General features: G+C 46.0%; 1 protein-coding gene across 2 annotated transcripts in view; it reads right to left on the bottom strand.

Annotated features, from left to right (window-relative positions):
- Positions 1 to 19535, bottom strand: part of LOC138642476 (nucleoside hydrolase-like) — a 118840-nt gene that overhangs the window by 26508 nt on the left and 72797 nt on the right. For both annotated transcript variants that reach the window (XM_069730654.1, XM_069730652.1), the window contains exon 3: positions 8604 to 8783. In XM_069730654.1, coding sequence (XP_069586755.1) covers positions 8604 to 8783 — 180 coding nt within the window. The remainder of the gene's footprint in view (positions 1 to 8603; positions 8784 to 19535) is intronic.

The raw sequence follows: 19535 nt of genomic DNA, 5'->3' as shown, positions 1-19535 counted from the left end.
GCGCCACAAGGAGCGCAGGAGAAGAAGAAGGGCGTGGAAGTGGGCGTGAAAGAACTGAAGAGCGCAAAAGATAATAGCCGCCCAGTCTAAATATTTCTGTACCTTGAGGACGTGTCCGTCAGCAGCTGAGTTCCGCCTCCTGATCCTCAATGGAGGGCGGAGAAACAAGAAACAAAACCGCCCACGAAGGAGAGAGCGGGAAAAAGACCAGGTAGTGACCCACGTGGAGGACGCCATGGCCGGCCGCTCAGACCAAGACTGCGGGGTTGAAGCAGAGGGCTCCCCCAGCTACCCGGATGAGCACAGCAGCCAGAGCCTCACATCTGGGACCGGTCTCCTGCAGGGTGAGATGGAGGATCTTATGGAGCAGCTTCTCCAGTGGCGACTAGAGACCAAGGCCTCGTGCCAGGAGTCACCAGCGGAGGAACCCCCGACCCCAGATCCTTTACCATCATCGGAGTCGGCTGCAACGGAGGAAGACGCATCGGCCAGTGAGTCCGCTGACCCCGTCCCGCAGGCGGAGAACCTGCTGATAGGCCTCGTTGCGGCACCCCCTTCCCCCGGGCCTCATGCTCGCAGGCCCCTTCCACACTGGGACCGGGCCACCAGTATGGAGCATTTCCACAAGGCCCCGATCTTGCCGATCACCATGCCAGGCGAGGTCTATGCCGAGTGCACCATATGCCGCTGGGTGAACCCGGGATCGGACATCATGGGGTTCCCCGGGGTGAAGACGCGGGAAGGGGAGATGGTGGAGGCCCTTAGCTGGGAAGAATACCAGGCCCAGCTGGAACGGCAGTGGGAAGAGGAGGAGAGGCAGCACCAGGCCCAGCGAGAAGCCCACTACCGGCGGGACCTCGCGGTAAAGGACCGGGCCCGCAAGGACAGCACCGCCCACCAGGCCCCGCGCAGGCAGGGCACCGTTGTGGATTTTAAGCTCCGTGGGGGATGGGGCTTCATCAAGGAGCCGGACCTGTACTCCGAGATCTTCGTCAATCGGAGAGATGTGGAGTCCCATCTCAGAGAGGGCCACCCGGACCGGGATCTCTACCCGGGGGACGAGGTAACTTACACCCGGCACTTTGGGAAGAGGGGGTGGTTCGCCCTGAATGTACGCAAGCGGCCAGTCCCCCTGACATCGCCAGACAAAGCGTCGGAGATGCCGTCCCCCGTAGCGAGGGTGCCCCCTTGTGAACGGACCATGACCATCAATAAGACTACAGTAGTGACCCCCACGTGCACCATCGTGAAAACACTACCTGTACCGTGGACATTACCACTACGGTGGTGGCAGAAAGCCCAGCCTCAGGAATGGTTGGCACCTCGGCTGCAAGGAGGTTCAGAACCATTGCCACACAGACTCCGGACTGGAGCCCGGGATCTCCTGTGACCACGCCGAGTGCCCGCGAGTATCCGGCGGGGTGGCCCCGCCTACTGCTGCCGGTGGAGTTGTCACAACCACCAATACCAAAGCAATAAACCTCGAAGAACCGAGTATGTAAATAGTTAACTGTTTTCTGCTTTTGCTGCGTTAAACCCGTCTAGGATTGATCCTTAAAGGGATCCCTTTGTTGACCCGGGATCCCTATTGTTTTGCATTTCTCTTTGCATTGTTTCAAAGACTGCCGGATCATGAACAGTGAATGATTCCAAAACTGTTTTGTATATAGTTTGCACCTTCTTAAAGGTGCTCCCTGCTGGTTTTACAAAAGAAAGAAGACTTTGCGAAGATAATGCTTTTGGACATGACGCAGAAGGTCTTGCTTTCATTGGATTTGCAGACAGAGAGAATCTGCACTACCTCCTAGAGACTCGGCTCCCTCTTAAAGGGAATGTTTACATGTTGCCTTAGGAAAGGTTGAAATGTTGATAATGTTGAAATTTAAAAAAGTTTGATAATGTTGATAGGGATTGAGGACAGGAAAGATTGGAGGTGAACCCGTAGGGGTTAGAGAGAGAATAAAGAGAGACAATGACAGTAGGCCCAGCCCAGGAGCTAGGCGGTCCTGCATTGGTGAAGCTAGAAAGGAAAGAAAAGTTGAGTTATTTTATAGTATTTTATAGTAGGCCTTTAGTGGGTTCAGCTTATACGCCCTTAAAGGAAAAGTTAACTTATTGTTCAGAATTTGCACTTAGTAGAATACCCGGCTGGGTGATAAGAGTTATTTATAGTCATAATGTTATTTAAAAATATTTAATCCGGTTTTCGTTTGTAACGTTCAAGTGTCTTCACCTCCCATAAAGGGAAGCATTGTTCTATTTACTTGTTTTAAGCATTTCAAAAATTTTGTATGTCTTTTGCTGAAATGTATTGTTGTTCTTCTTCCCAGTCCAGGAGTACTGGATTTAACCGGGGGGAGTTCAGCGCCCCAGAGATCTGGTCGTTGCAGTATGACACTCTGCCACTAAGGGGAGTGATGGTACGTCTGATGGCACTAAAGGAGTTCTCCTAACCAGGTATCACCAGAACACATTACACTTCACACTCCGGCCACTAGGGGGAGAAAAAGGCTTTATTTATTGGGCCACTCCTCACACTGGTAAAACTAGGGGTTGGATAGGAAGTTAGTCAGAAGCTGACTGGGTTGGATTCAGGTAACATCCCGTGGCAGGGGGTGTTGCAGGGAGAAGACAAATGGGGGTCCCTGTCAGGCGTGGGAACCTGGCAGGTGCCTAGCGAACAGAGCAGAATGTAACGGAACCGCGCCTGCACACCCCGCGGCAGTATCCTAAGAGAGAGACATGAAGGGAAGGATATTGTGGAACAGTGAGAAACGAGATCAAGCACAAAGGAGAACCAGTAGGAGTCGTGCCATGAGACCGAGGCAACATCCTACTGAGGCGCGTAGCCGGTGGCCGGAACACCGCGGGAGTAACTGACTCTAGGCCTTACTTCGAACTCCGCAGGACAGTTAATTATAGGTTGGCTGTCTACCTTAAATTTCCTATGAAGACATAGGGGGCAACGCGTGGAGAGGGGCATCTCTAGGGTCCCGGAAGAGCTCCGAGCCTTCCCGTCATACGGGTGCGTCCTAGCCATAACATACCTGGGGGACGAGAAGCTAGTAACATCTGGAACAAGCGAGAGAGAATTAGAAAGAACGAACGAGAACAGCAGTTGTGAGGACTATTCCGAATGCTCAGCAGGGTAGCACTACAACACACAGGCGCTAGTGGTAGGCACTGATTTCCACCTGCAAAGGGAACTCTGGATGTGCTCATCAGACCGGCCGGTCTCAGATAGCCCTGTTAAGCGTGCTCTGGATTGAGGATCCTGAAGTCTTCAGTAAAGAGGTAAAGAGACTGCAACCTTGTGTCCTCGTTATTGACTGCACCTCACACCATCACCATCCACCTTACTGGGAAGCCCTGGGGACATACTTCATCTGTGGGAAGGTATACCATCCAGCTGCCATTCCATCACCCCAGCGGACCCCACAGCAGCGTCGGTCACCCTGACCGAACACCACAGGTGGCGTCACGAAACCTTGACAGACTCCTATCACCTTTTATTGGATGCCCCTTAGCAGGGTCACGGACCAGGTCTAGCCACCGTGACAGCCTCAGAACCGAACCAGAGAGGCCCGGTACCGAGAACTCGTGGCCCTGTGTCTGGGGGCGCTCCACTAGTGTTCTGGCTTGGTGCCTTGTTAGCTTTCTATGTTAGATATTGTGAAGTTCTGGGATCTCTAGTTCTGCCAGTTTTGTTTTTGGTTCTCCATTCGTTTCTGCAGCTTCCTCTATTTTCCTTCTAGGAGGTTACCTGTTTTTGTTCCCAGTCCCTAGATCGTTCAGGGACACCCTTATCCCCACCTGTAGGTCTTCGTTTGAGTTTAGCCTAGGAAACGTCGGTGGGTCTATTCACAAGGAATAGGTCGCCCACTCCATCGTAGGGTTTCAGCCTAGTCCTAGTACAGGGTCAGCTGTTCTCCCTTCTACCCTAGTCCTGAGCTGCAGATCCGTAACAGTTTGTCCAGCCACAAAAAAAAATCCCTCTTCCGGATTCCGGCAATATGAACAGCGTTCAAGAACTTGCTCAACGCTTGCAAGGGTTAACTTTGGAAGTAACCAGCATGCAATAGCACGTGAGTAATTGCCCTGGAACACAGTTCTACAGATTTTAAGTAAAAACACACTCTTTGCTAAATTGGAGAAGTGTGAGTTTGCGGAGCAGAAAATTAGTTTTTTTGGGGTACCTTGTCTCCAGTGATGGGTTTGAGATGGACCCGGTGAAGGCTCAGGCAGTTTTGGTGTGGCCTAGGCCTGAATGTTTAAAGTCGGTTCAAAGATTTTTAGGGTTTGCTAACTATTATAGAAAATTCATAAAGAATTGCAGTGCTACAGGCTGATCGCCTCCATGCCATGCCGCATTGATGCAGCAATTGATGGAAAAGGAGCCCCAATCAAGTATTGAGGGCATTTACTGAACGTACATGTCAGTAGGCCAACATTTCAGATTTTAAATCATTTTTCAAGCTGGTGTCATAAAGTATTCTAATTTACTGAGATAATGACTTTTGGGTTTTCATCGGCTGTAAGACATAATCATCAACATTAACAGAAATAAACACTTGACATAGATCACTCTGTTTGTAATTACTGTATATAATATAATATAAGTTTCACTTTCTGTACTGAAATAAATTAACTTTTTGATTATCTAATTTTGTGAGAAGCACCTGTAGCTATCACCCCATATCACTTTTCCCCTATACGTCAAAACTAGTGGAACAACATGTCTATTTTGAATTGTCCTCAAATCTATCCTTCTGCTCCTTCTGGCTGATTACAATCTGGCTTCCGACCGCACCATTTCACTGAATCTTCCCTGACTAAAGTCAACAGCGACCTACTAATCACCAAATCCAAGTGACACTACTTTGTCCTCATTATCCTGGACCTGTCCTCTGCCTTCGACACAATGGACCATTCGCTGTTACTACAAACTCATCTCTTGGCATCACAGACCTGGCCCCATCTTGGATCTCCTCATACCTAACATACATACAGGACATTCAGTATCTCCCACTCAAACACCACCTGCTCATCTCATCCCCTGTCAGTGCCCCCCAAGGTTTAGTTTTAGGACCCCTGCTCTTCTCCATCTATACCTTTGGCCTGGGACAGTTCAGAGTCTCACGGCTTTCAGTATCACCGCTATGCTGATGACACACAGATCTACCTCTCTGGACCTCATATCACCTCCTTACAATGTTATTTTCTGGAAGTTATTTTTAGATTCCGTCTCATAGTTGAAGTGTACCTACGATAAAAATTGCAGACCCGTCTCCATTCTTGTAGGTGGGAAAACTTTGCAAAATAGGCAGTTTATCAAATACGTATTTTCCCCACTATATTAGATGGGGCATTAACAAGCCACTGTGCCTGGGCTGGGGTATTTAGATATAGTGTGAAAACTGCACAAGACCTTTTGCCCAAGGTAAATGAAAGTCTAATCCACAGCACTGTATTATGAACATTCCCATTTGACATTAAAATAATTTGCAACCTAATGTTTTACAAGGAGCATGGTGCATTTGTTTCATTGGTCAGCACTGATAGTGCACATATACTGTATGGCTTCCAGTGATACACAAATACTCTGCTATCCGATTCTCAGGAGCGTATCTATACATATAATTGTCCAAGGTCCACTTCCGTCTGTTTGTCTGTATCTTCCGTCTTTAACGGAAATCCCACGTCGCTGATTGGTCGCGCCCGGCTGGCCACGAGCAATCAGCGATATTAGGGCAGGATTTAACCCCTTCATGACCGGGGGATTTTTCGTTTTTCCGTGTTCGTTTTTCGCTCCCCTCCTTCCCAGAGCCATAACTTTTTTATTTTTCCGTCAATTTGGCCATGTGAGGGCTTATTTTTTGCGGGACGAGTTGTACTTTTGAACGACATCATTGGTTTTAGCATGTCGTGTACTAGAAAACGGGAAAAAAAATCCAAGTGCGGTGAAATTGCAAAAAAAGTGCAATCCCACATTGGTTTTTGTTTGGCTTTTTTGCTAGGTTCACTAAATGCTAAAAATGACCTGCCATTATGATTCTCCAGGTCATTACGAGTTCGTAGACACCAAACATGACTAGGTTATTTTTTATCTAAGTGGTGAAAAAAAATGCCAAACTTTGCTAAAAAAAAAAAAAAAGTTGCGCCATTTTCCGATACTCGTAGCGTCTCCATTTTTCATCATATGGGGTCGGTTGAGGGCTTATTTTTTGCGTGCCGAGATGACGTTTTTACTGATAGCATGTCGGTGCAGATACGTTCTTTTGATCGCCCGTTATTGCATTTTAATGCAATGTCGCGGTGACCAAAAAAACGTAATTCTGGCGTTTCAAATTTTTTTCCCGCTACGCTGTTTAGCGATCAGGTTAATACTTTTTTTGATTGATAGATCGGGCGATTCTGAGCGCGGCAATACCAAATATGCGTAGATTTGATTTTTTTTTATTGATTTATTTTGATTGGGGCGAAAGGGGGGTGATTTAAACTTTTATGTTTTTTTTATTTTTTTCACATTTTTTTAAACTTTTTTTTTAACTTTTGCCATGCTTCAATAGCCTCCATGAGAGGCTAGAAGCAGGCATAGCACGATCGGCTCTGCTACATAGCAGCGATCTGCTGATCGCTGCTATGTAGCAGAATTGCACGTGTGCTGTGAGCGCCGACCACAGGGTGGCGCTCACAGCGACGGGCAATCAGTAACCATAGAGGTCTCAAGGACCTCTATGGTTACCATTCACAAGCATCGCCGACCCCCAATCATGTGACGGGGGTCGGCGATGACGTCATTTCCGGCCGCCCGGCCGGAAGCGGTAGTTAAATGCCGCTGTCTGCGTTTGACAGCGGCATTTAACTAGTTAATAGGTGCGGGCAGATCGCGATTCTGCCCGCGCCTATTACGGGCACATGTCAGCTGTTCAAAACAGCTGACATGTCCCGGCTTTGGTGCGGGCTCACCGCGGAGCCCTGCATCAAAGCAGGGGAGCCGGCATCGGACGGTATAGTACGTTCGATGCCGGTAAGGGGTTAAACACCGCTTCACTTTTTACTATTGATGCTGCTTATGCAGCATCAATAGTAAAAAGGTATAATGTTAAAAATAATAATAATGAAAAAAAAAAACATTCTCACCTTCCGGCGTCCGTACCAGCCTTTCCTGCTCCATGCTACGCTCCGGTCCCAAGAATGCATTGCGACAATGACCCCAGATGGCGTAATGGTCTCGCGAGACCGATACATCATCAAGGGTTATTGCCGCAAGGCATTACTGAGAATGGAGCGTCGCAAGGAGCATCGCTAAAGTCCTGGGCTGGATCCGGGGGCCGCCAGAAGGTGAGTATATAACTAATTTTTATTTTAATTCTTTTTTTCACAGGGATATGGTGCCCACATTGCAAAATACTACGTGGCTGTGTTATATACTACATGGGCTGTGTTATATACTGCGTGGGCTGTGTTATATACTACCTCGCTGTGCTATATACTACATGGGCTGTGCTATATACTACGTGGCTGTGCAATATACTACGTGGCTCTGTTATATACTACGTGGCCTGTATTATATACTGCGTGGGCTGTGCTATATACTACATGGGCTGTGCTCTATACTACGTGGGCTGTGCTCTATACTACGTGGGCTGTGCTCTATAATACGTGGGCTGTCATATACTGTGTGGGCTGTGTTATATACTTTGTGGGCTGTGCTATATAGTACGTGGGCTGTGCTATATACTATGTGCCTGTGATATATCCTACGTGGGCTGTGTTATATGCTACATGGACTGTCAGACTCTTTCGCCCAGGGCCCTCAAATACCTGGAGTTGGCCCTGGCTTCACTAATTGGTTGCGCCCAGCCAACCACGAACAATCAGCGACAGATTCAGTCCGGCCGCGAATTGGCGCGGGATTTGAACCACGCTTCGCTGATTGGTCGCGCCCGGCTGGACGAATCCTGTGTATTCATTGCATTATTCTGAAATCTTCATAAATAAACTACATACATATTCTAGAATACCCGATGCGTTAGAATCGGGCCACCATCTAGTCTACTATATAATCGTCTAATTCTGTCTGTTTATCTGTAACGGAAATCCCGCCGGCTGGCGCGACCAATCAGCGATATTGGTGCGGAATTTAACCCAGACTCACAGCGTGACGTAGTTCAATTATGTTTACTGAACAGGTTCTGTCAGTCACAGTGTGATGTAGTTCAGTCACGTTTACTGGACAAGTTCTGTCAGTCACAGTGCCACACAGTCCCGTCACGTTTACTGAACAAGTTCTGTCAGTCACAGTGCCACGTAGTTCAGTCACGTTTACTGAATAAGTTCTGTCAGTCACAGTGCCACGTAGTTCGCTCACGTTTACTGAATAAGTTCTGTCAGTCACAGTGCCACGTAGTTCACTCACGTTTACTTCATAAATAAACTACATACATATTCTAGAATACCCGATGCGTTAGGATCGGCCCACCATCTAGTACACTGATAAATCTCCAGCAATGCGCTGGATGCGGTGAACTAGAAGCCAATCATACACAGTATAGGATATGAGGGCTTTTTACAATTAATTTAATCTCCATTGATGGTACCTTGCCAGGATGCTCAGATGCAAGTCGTATCATAGCATCAACAGCATGTTCCTGCTCAATAAATTCCAAACCAGGAGCATTGGCATCAGGTACATCTCCTAGACCATCTATACCATGAAAATAAGATGCATTGATATTTTGTCCCAGTATAGCGGTTTCTGCTCCTCTGAAGACAGGAATCTGTTAAATAAGGAAAAAAAAATAAAATTAACAATATGTCAAACACAAAATGTACTGTTATTGTGATGTATTGCTTTCTTAAAAAAATATTTGCAAAATCAAATCATGGGTGTGTAATATCTTTTCAGATGAAACCAACATTAGCATGTTTGTTTATTAAATAATGTGTAACTGTGTATTGCAAATAAATGACCTGCATAACTAATGTTAATGTAAAATGTACACCTATACACCCTGTTCTGTCTCCGCCATCTAATATTGTTACCCTGATTATTTGCTTGCATAATTGCAGTTTCCTCAGTATACAGTATTGATATATTCATGCCTTTATTCATCTGTGATGCTTTGGCTCCCTCTAGCGGTCAGAGCTATGTTGGCAGTTCAATCTTGTTTTTGTATTATCCATATCCAAAGAAATTTGTCTAGCCGCACCCTATACCAATACCGTCTCTCAGGACATCATGGCGCACGTCCTCACCAGGGGGTCCATCCCAGAAAATAGATCCAAAGAAAAATGCAAAAGAGGACAGCGCCACACCAGGAAGTGAAAAAAGCAGCTCACATTTATTCTGCCTTCTGCGGCAACGTTTCGGTCATAAGACCTTTGTCAAGCACTTGTGCTTGACAAAGGTCTTATGACCGAAACGTTGCCGCAGAAGGCAGAATAAATGTGAGCTGCTTTTTTCACTTCCTGGTGTGGCGCTGTCCTCTTTTGCATTTTTCTTTGTATTATCCATGTCTGATTCTCCTCCTCCTTTGCAATGCATTATGGTAGCTCAGCCTCCATTTCCCTCCATTTTTCCTTTCACTTTCTTCAGTTTGCCTTCAAGGAAAGACGCTTCACTTCATCCCCCTTGCGATTGCATTGCCGGTATGTCTTTATGCTTCATATAGATATTCCTGCTCTATATTAGCTTAGTTTAACCAGTTGTACTCCCAGTTTAGTCACTAGCTTTCTAAATGTTATGCATAATGTATATCATGTGTATTATGTATCTGTTCTATGCCATGCACTGATTCTATGTATATCATTGTTCACAGTTTCACCGCATCAATATACCACTACGTTTAATAAAGCACAGACTCAACCACAGTATCCTTATTGGACCCCGGTATAGCGGTTTAGCTGACTGTATAGCTACGTATGAGCCTGCCTCAGCTAGTGAGGACAGAACACACCCTACTGCCATACCTTGCCTTTCAGCAATTCCATTTTATACAGGAAGTTAAATATTATAAAAGCACTGGTTCCACCTGCTGACCGAGACTGAATACTACAGCATACGCTTCTCCCAACATCTGCCATTCGGGAGAGTGAGGACGCTACCATACACATTAACCCCTTTCTGGCATTGGACGTACTCTTCTCTCCATGTGGGGTGGGCCCTACTTCCCAAGGACGGAATAGTACGTCCAGCCCGATCAGCCTGGAACAAAGGAAACCCAGCGCACAGCTATAGACCTGATACGAAAACCAGGGTGCAATGGGTAGTGAAAAACATGTGAAATATATATAGAAGAAAAGGCACTACCATAGTATGCACACCACAGCAAATAATACGGTAAGAAAAAATCCACTTTATTGGTTCACAATTAAAACATAATTAAAAAGAACACCCAAAACTGTTGCCTGTCCGGGCACATATGGTGACCCCCAAAAATTATATACAACTTGGCACACAATAATGCATATATAAAGCATACATATAATGTACATATAAGATATATCCCTCCTTTAATGGCTTGTGGGGTGTGCGGAATAACCCATCCACAAAAAGGAAATAATATTGGCATGGGAAAGGCTGTATATAAAAAGCGCCAATAATATGGCAATCACTAAATACCTATAACAGCCCAACCATCCACAACCCTAAAGAAAAGTAATTCATGGATATACCATGGAAGGAGAGAATTACCAAGGTGATGCGAACCTGAAGAACACAACAGGCTAGAGGACCCGGGATGGACCACAGACCATGGCACCAGGTGTATTGCCTTACCGATGAGGCTTCGTCAGGGGAAGTGAGAAAACACACTCCAAACGTGGATATATATACACTAGCTATTGAACCCGTTCTACGCCCAGGTGGCGAGCATTTAAATTGGTATATGGTCTCCATCCTGGTATGTGCTGCTCCATCCTGCATCCTCATCCTGCCATGTGCTGCTCCATCCTGCGTCTCCATCCTGTCATGTGCTGCACCATCCTGCACCCCCATTCTGTCATTTGCTGCTCCCATCCTGTCATGTGCTGCTCCCATCCTGCGCCCCCATTCTGACATGTGCTACACCCATCCTGCACCTCCATCCTGTCATGTGCTGCACCCATCCTGCGCCTCCATTCTGACATGTGCTACACCCATCATGCGCCCCCGTTCTGTCATGTGCTGCTGCCATCCTGTGCCCCCGTTCTGTCATGTGCTGCTGCCATCCTGCACCCCCATTCTGTCATGTGCTGCCCTATTCCATCATGTGCTGCTCTCATCCTGCGTCCCCGTTCTGTCATGTGCTGCTCCCATCCTGCGCCACCGTTCTGTAATTTGCTGCTCCCATCCATATGCCCCATACGCTGCTCCATAAAGGTTTATGGCCCCCATAAGATGCCCCATAGTATATGCCCCGTACACTGCTCCATAAAGGTTTATGGCCCCCATAAGATGCCCCATAGTATATGCCCCGTACACTGCTCCATAAAGGTTTATGGCCCCATAAGATGCTCCATAGTATATGCCCCGTACACTGCTCCATAAAGGTTTATGGCCCCCATAAGATTCTCCATCGTATATGCCCCGTACACTGCTCCATAAAGGTTTATGGCCCCCATAAGATGCTCCATAGTATATGCCCCCGTACACTGCTCCATTATGGTTGATGGCCCCCATAAGATGCTCCATAGTATATGCCCCCGTACACTGCTCCATTATGGTTGATGGCCCCCATAAGATGCTCCATTGTATATGCCCCAGTACACTGCTCCATTATGGTTGATGGCCCCCATAAGATGCTCCATATTATATGCCCCCGTACACTGCTCCATTATGGTTGATGCCCCCATAAGATGCTCCATTGTATATGCCCCAGTACACTGCTCCATTATGGTTGATGGCCCCCATAAGATGCTCCATATCATATGCCCCCGTACACTGCTCCATTAAGGCTGATGTCCCCCATAAGATGCTCCATAGTATATGCCCCCGTACACTGCTCCATTATGGTTGATGGCCCCCATAAGATGCTCCATATTATATGCCCCCATACACTGCTCCATTATGGTTGATGGCCCCCATAAGATGCTCCATTGTATATGCCCCCGTACACTGCTCCATTATGGTTGATGGCCCCCATAAGATGCTCCATATTATATGCCCCCGTACACTGCTCCATTATGGTTGATGGCCCCCATAAGATGCTCCATAGTATATGCCCCTGTACACTGCTCCATTATGGTTGATGGCCCCCATAAGATGCTCCATTGTATATGCTCCGTATGCTGCTGAGATATATAAAAAAAATACCATACTCACCTATCGTCGCTGGGGGCCGAGTGCTGGGGGGGCCTGAGCAGGTGGGGACACCGGCGCTGTGGGGGTCAGGTGCCGGTATCGCCGCTAGCTCGGGCCCCCGACACTTGCTATAGTCACCTGGCCCTGATCCAGCGCTGCACGCCGATCCGTGTTCCGGCTCCTCTGGCTGTGACATTAAGCGCGTCATCGCGCCCTCTGAACTGTGAACGTCACAGGCAGAGGACTCGGAACACGGAGCCGCACGCTGCGCTGGAACGGGGGACAAGTGAATATAATACTTACCCTCCTGGCGCGTCCACGGTCCCTACCTCTCCGGTGGAGATCGCGGTGTGCGTTCAGTGTTTACGCATACCGCGATCTCTTGGGAGCGTCACTCTGTCGGGTCCAGACTGCGCCGGCGCTTGCGCTTGCACAGTCTATAAAGGCTTCGGACAGAGTGACGCTCCCAGCGTTATATTATAGATAATAGTAATGTCTAATAGCCCACCGGTGTGGATGCCGTGATCCATCAAGGGCGGCACCAGGATACAACGCAGCCGCCGTACACTGTCCCAGGGCGGAAGAGATAAAAACCGCCCATTGCCGCCACCTAGAGAATGAACTGCGCAAGCGCGCAGACCGCCCCTGGCACATTAACCCCCGGCACACTGCGATCAAACATGATCGCAGTGTTTTGGCACTATAGGGAAGCATTGCGCAGGGAGGGGGCTCCCTGCGTGCTTCCCTGAGACCCTCGGAGCAACGCGATATGATCACCTTGCTCCAAGGGTCTCTTACCTCCTCCTCCCTGCAGCAGGCCCGGATCCAAAATGGCCACGGGGCTGCATCCGGGTCCTGCAGGGAGGTGACTTCACAGCGCCTCCTCAGAGCAGGCGCTGGGAAGCCTCCAGGAGAGCACGTCAGATCGCTGATCTGACACAGTGCACAGCAAAGTGTCAGATCAGCAATCTGTCACTTTACTGTGAAGCCCCCCCTGGGGCAAAGGAAAAGAGGAAAATAAAAAATTTACATATGTAAAAAAAAAAAAAATAAAAAAAATTCCTAAATAAATTAAAAAAATATATATTGTTCCAATAAATACATTCCTTTATCTAAATAAGAAAACAAAACAATAAAAAGTACACATATTTAGTATCGCCGCGTCCGTAACGACCCGACCTATAAAACTGTCCCACTAGTTAAACCCTTCAGTGAACACCGTAAAAAAAAAAGGAGGCAAAAAACAACGCTTTATTATCATACCGCCGAACAAAAAGTGGAATAACACGCGATCAAAAAAGACGGATATAAATAACCATGGTACCGCTGAAAACGTCATCTTGTCCCGCAAGAAACGAGCCGCAATACAGCATCATCAGCAAAAAAATAAAAAAGTCCTCAGAATAAAGCGATGCAAAAATAATTATTTTTTCTATAAAATAGTTTTTATCGTATAAAAGCGCCAAAACATGAAAAAAGATGTAAATGAGGTATCGCTGTAATTGTACTGAGCCGAAGAATAAAACTGCTTTATCCATTTTACCAAACGCGGAACGGTATAAACGCCCAACAAAAAAAAAAAAAGAAATTCATGAATAGCTGGTTTTTGGTCATTCTGCCTCACAAAAATCGGAATAAAAAGCGATCAAAAAATGTCACGTGCCTGAAAAGTTACCAAAAAAAAGTCAACTCTTCCCACAAAAAAACAAGACCTCACATGACTCTGTGGACCAAAATATGGAAAAATTATAGCTCTCAAAATGTGGGAACGCAAAAAAAATTTTTTTGCAATAAAAAGCGTCTTTTAGTGTGTGACGGATGCCAATCAAAAATCCGCTAGAAAACCTGCTATAAATAGTAAATCAAACCCCCCTTCATCACCCCTTTAGTTAGGGAAAAATTAAAAAAATTAAAAAAAGTATTTATTTCCATTTTTCCATTAGGGTTAGGGCTAGGTTTAGGGCTAGGGTTAGGGTTAGGATTGGGGCTAGGTTAGGGCTACAGTTAGGGTTGGGGCTAAAGTTAGGGTTAGGGTTTGGATTACATTTACAGTTGGGAATAGGGTTGTGATTAGGGTTAGGGGTGTGTCAGGGTTAGGGGTGTGGTTAGGGTTACCGTTGGGATTAGGGTTAGGGGTGTGTTTGGATTAGGGTTTCAGTTATAATTGGGGGTTTCCATCATTTAGGCACATCAGGGGCTCTCCAAACGCGACATGGCTTACGATCTCAATTACAGCCAATTCTGCGTTGAAAAAGCAAAACAGTGCTGCTTCCCTGCCGAGCTCTCCCGTGCACCCAAACAGGGGTTTACCCCAACATATGGGGTATCAGGGTACTCAGGACACATTGGACAACAACTTTTGCAGTCCAATTTCTCCTGTTACCCTTGGGAAAATACAAAACTGGGGGCTAAAAAATAATTTTTGTGGAAAAAAAAGATTTTTATTTTCACGGTCCTGCATTATAAACTGTAGTGAAACACTTGGGGGTTTAAAGTTCTCACAACACCTCTAGATAAGTTCCTTGGGGGGTCTAGTTTCCAATATGGGGTCACTTGTGGGGGGTTTCTACTGTTTAGTTACATCAGGGCTCTGCAAATGCAACGTGACGCCTGCAGACCAATCCATCTAAGTCTGCATTCCAAATTGCGCTCCTTCCCTTCCAAGCTCTGCCATGCGCCCAAACGGTGGTTCCCCCCCACATATGGGGTATCAGCGTACTCAGGACAAAATTGGACAACTTTTGGGGTTCAATTTCAACTGTTACCCTTGGAAAAATACAAAACTGGGGGCTAAAATATAATTTTTGTGGAAAAAAAAGGATTTTTTATTTTCACGGCTCTGCGTTATAAACTGTAGTGAAACACTTTGGGGTTCAAAGCTCTCACAACACATCTAGATAAGTTCCCTAGGGGGTCTACTTTCCAAAATGGTGTCACTTGTGGGGGGTTTCAATGTTTAGGCACATCAGGGGCTCTCCAAACGCAACATGGCGTCCCATCTCAATTCCAGTCAATTTTGCATTGAAAAGTCAAATGGCACTCCTTTCCTTCCGAGCTCTGCCATGCGCCCAAACAGTGGTTTACCCCCACATATGGAGTATCCGTGTACTCAGGACAAATTGTAGAACAACTTTTGGGGTCCATTTTCTCCTGTTACCATTGGTAAAATAAAACAAATTGGAGCTGAAATAAATTTTTTGTGAAAAAAAGTTAAATGTTCATTTTTATTTAAACATTCCAAAAATTCCTGTGAAGCACCAGAAGGGTTAATAAACTTCTTGAATATGGTTTTGAGTACCTTGAGGGGTGTAGTTTTTAGAATGGTGTCACACTTGGGTATTTTCTATCATATAGACCCCTCAAAATGACTTCAAATGAGATGTGGTCCCTAAAAAAAAAATGGTGTTGTAAAAATGAGAAATTGCTGGTCAACTTTTAACCCTTTAACTCCCTAACAAAAAAACTTTTGGTTCCAAAATTGTGCTGATATAAAGTAGACATGTGGGAAATGTTACCTATTAAGTATTTTGTTTGACATATCTCTGTGATTTAATTGCATAAAAATTCAAAGTTGGAAAATTGCAAAATTTGCAAAATTTTCGCCAAACTTCCATTTTTTTCACAAATAAACGCAGGTAATATCAAAGAAATTTTACCACTATCATGAAGTATATCATGAATATGTCACAAGAAAACAAAGTCAGAATCACCGGGATCCGTTGAAGCGTTCCAGAGTTATAACCTCATAAAAGGACAGTGGTCAGAATTGTAAAAATTGGCTCGTCATTAACGTGCAAACCACCCTTGGGGGTAAAGGGGTTAAAGGAAACTTGTCATCTGATTAATGCTAACCAAAAGTTGGGCAGGATTAATCAGACCCTGGTGTGTCTCTGCTTTGTGCGTGTACTACTGTATCTATTTGGTTTCTGATCTGGTTCCGCCCCCGTTGTGATTCTTGCCTGCCATTTCTGTACCGCCTATTGCCCGTTCTGGTTTACTGATCTCTTGCTACATCCTGACTATTCTTCTGACTGCCCTGTGTACTGTGCCGACCTCTCTCGGTTTGTCTTTGGCTTGTGTTACTACATGTTTTCCTGTCACCCCTTTTTACATCCCTGGGGTCTCTTCTCCCTTTTGCATTTATCCCCCGAAAGCCGCTGAAGCGCAGTGCTGTAGGCTCAAACAGCGGCGCTAGGCTCCGCCCACCCCCTCTGACTCACGGTCACGTGACCGCAGGTCCTGTTTGCCTTCTCTGGACAGTGGCCAGCTCCTACAAGCGCCACTGGTGCCACTCTCACGGCTCCCCGGTGTCGCACACTGTCCCCAGCACCAGACATGCAGGCTAAACCCCTGAGCAGCCACCGGTGAGTGCCCGTCTGGTAGCTGGTCCTAACAATTTCTCCCAGAAAATTATTGCAATTACAAATGTTTTGTTATACACCTACTTATCTAATTTGTGTGTATAGGAAAAATACAAAAATAGAAAAAAAATGCAAATTGGAATATTGTGTAGCCAAGTTAGTGTGCCTAAATATATCATATATGACCTGTCAGTCAACTGGAATGGAGTGAGGTGAAGACAGCCAAGACAGCGTATACCTTGCTCAACACTGAAACTGCAACACCAAGAGGAGAAAAAAGTAATGGAATTATGGAAATCGCAGGATGGACTAACATAGCAATGATTTGCAAATGATGAAAAAATGGAAACTAAATTTTCGACTTATTCATATGAAACATGAGCCACATACACAAATCCTCACAGTTGCACATCTCAGCTGCGATCAGTGAGGTTATTAGTAGTGTTGAGCAAGTGTGCTTGCCACTGCTCGGTACTCGATTGAGCATCAGGGTTCTTGGGCACCAAGGTTACTCATTCGAGTATTGCAGGTGCTCGAGCGCCATACTCGGGTCCCCTGCCTGCATGTTTTGCAGCTGTTAGGCCGGCCTCACACTAGCGTGTTTTACGGACGTAAGAGAGGTGCTGAAAAGTCGTAGTTACTCACCGATAACGGTGTTTCTCGGAGCCCATGACAGCACTACGGAGAGAGGGGATCCGCTCTTCAGGGACAGGAAACCTACAGATAAAAGGGAGGTACCTCTCCCTCGCATCAGTTGGTTTACAGAGCATCGGAGGACCTCCAGGTTAGTTTACAACAGAGAAAAAATCATATTATAACATTTCTTAATAGAGGAACCCCGTGCCTATACTTATAATTTATATAGTGTATATAGTATATGTAATTAAAGGTGCTCACTGCACTCGTGATGGGAGGGAATAAGCGAGTGCTGTCATGGGCTCCGAGAAACACCGTTATCGGTGAGTAACTACGACTTTCTCGGTCTCCCATGACAGCACTACGGAGAGAATTGCAGAGACTAAGCTTAGGGAGGGACCACCGCCTCGAGAACCCTTCATCCGAAGGTTAAGTCAGACACAGAGGCTAGATTTAATCTATAGTGTCTAAAAAAGGTTGATGGTGATGACCAGGTGGCCGCTTTACAGATTTGCTCTATCGATACCTCTGACCTCTCAGCCCATGAGGTAGCTACTGCTCTTGTGGAATGCGCTCTTATACCATCTGGGATCTCATTCCCCGAGGATGAATATGCCAAGACTATCGCCTCCTTTATCCACCTCGCCAAAGTACCCTTGGATGCCCGAAAACCTTTTCTGGGACCCTGAAAACAGACAAACAGAGAGCCTTCCTTCCTATACTCTCTGGTGGAATCCAAGTATTGGATTAGGCATCTTCTGACGTCTAGATTATGGAAGTTCTGCTCTTTCTCATTTTTTGGGTTTGGACAAAAGGATGGCAGGGATACTTCTTGTGACCTATGGAATTTTGATGCCACTTTTGGCAAATAGGCCGGGTCAGGTCTAAGAGTGACTCTATCATCTAATATTTTAGTGAAAGGTGGATTGGAGGATAAGGCTTGAATGTCACTTATTCTGCGTGCAGATGTTAACGCTACCAAGAGAATAGTTTTAAGTGATAATGTTTTAATGGGAATCGTCTCTATGGGTTCAAATGGAGGACCCGTTAACGCCGAGAGGACTAAATTTAAGTCCCATGAGGGCACTTTTTGAGAAACTAAGGGCTTTGATCTTGTTACTGCCTTAATAAATCTGATTATCCATGGGTTGGCCGCAATATTATGATTATACAGTGCTCCTAGAGCTGCTATTTGTACCTTAAGAGTACTAACCGACAACCCCTGTTCCAGACCTTTTTGTAGGAACTCAAGTATTTTAGGAATTGAGGGCCCATCTTGGACTTTTACTTTGGAGATGGACAGAAATTTTTTCCATGTTTTCCCATATATTCTAGTAGTGATGGGTTTTCTACTTTTTAACAACGTGGTGACTAAGTTGTCTGAAAAACCTCTTTCTTTTAATAGTCCCCGTTCAAAAGCCAGGCTGTCAAATGTAAGTTCGATTCCTGTGGGTGGAAGATCGGCCCTTGATGTAGAAGGTCTGGTATATTCGGTAGGACCCATGGGTCCGAGACTGATAGCATCCTCAGCCAGGAGAACCACGTCCTTTTTGTCCAAAACGGGGCTATGAGGATCATTTTCGTTTTGTCCTCTCTGACTTTCCGAATGACTGCCGGGATCAGAATAGTCAATTTTTGAGTCCAAGGAATCATAAAGGCATCTAGAGCCTGTGGATTCCCTCCCGGGTTCAGTGAGCAGAATTTGTTCACCTTTTTGTTTTTGGAATTGGCGAATAAATCTATTGTCGGTGTTCCCCACATTTCTGTGATCTGATCATAGATGGATTGGTTTAGGTACCACTCGCCTTGTTTTAACTGAGATCGACTCAGATAATCTGCTCTCTCGTTGTTTGAACCCTGAATGTGTAGCGCAGAGAGGGATAGTAGATTTTCTTCTGCAAGGTTGAAAATTTTGGCAGAAGAACTCATGAGTGCCTGAGACCTTGTTCCTCCCTGGTGGTTTATATACGCTACAGTCACTTTGTTGTCCGAAAAAATTCGGACATGATGTCCCTGAATATAGGTCAGAAAAGAAAGAAGAGCCTGAAGCGCTGCCCAAAGTTCTTTTTGGTTTGAGGATGCTGATAGTTCCTGAACTGACCAGATTCCCTGAGCCACTCTGTCCCCCATGTGAGCCCCCCACCCTCTGGGACTCGCATCGGTTGTTATTACCCGGGATATTTTTGTCACCCAAGGAACTCCCCTTGATAAGTTTTAGCTTTCCCCCCACCAACGAAGGGAATGAATAACTG

The sequence above is a fragment of the Ranitomeya imitator genome, chromosome 6 (assembly GCF_032444005.1).
Source record: "Ranitomeya imitator isolate aRanImi1 chromosome 6, aRanImi1.pri, whole genome shotgun sequence".
NCBI lineage: Eukaryota > Metazoa > Chordata > Amphibia > Anura > Dendrobatidae > Ranitomeya > Ranitomeya imitator.
Note: the sequence above shows the minus strand (reverse complement) of the source record. Positions and strands in the feature narration are given on the sequence as shown.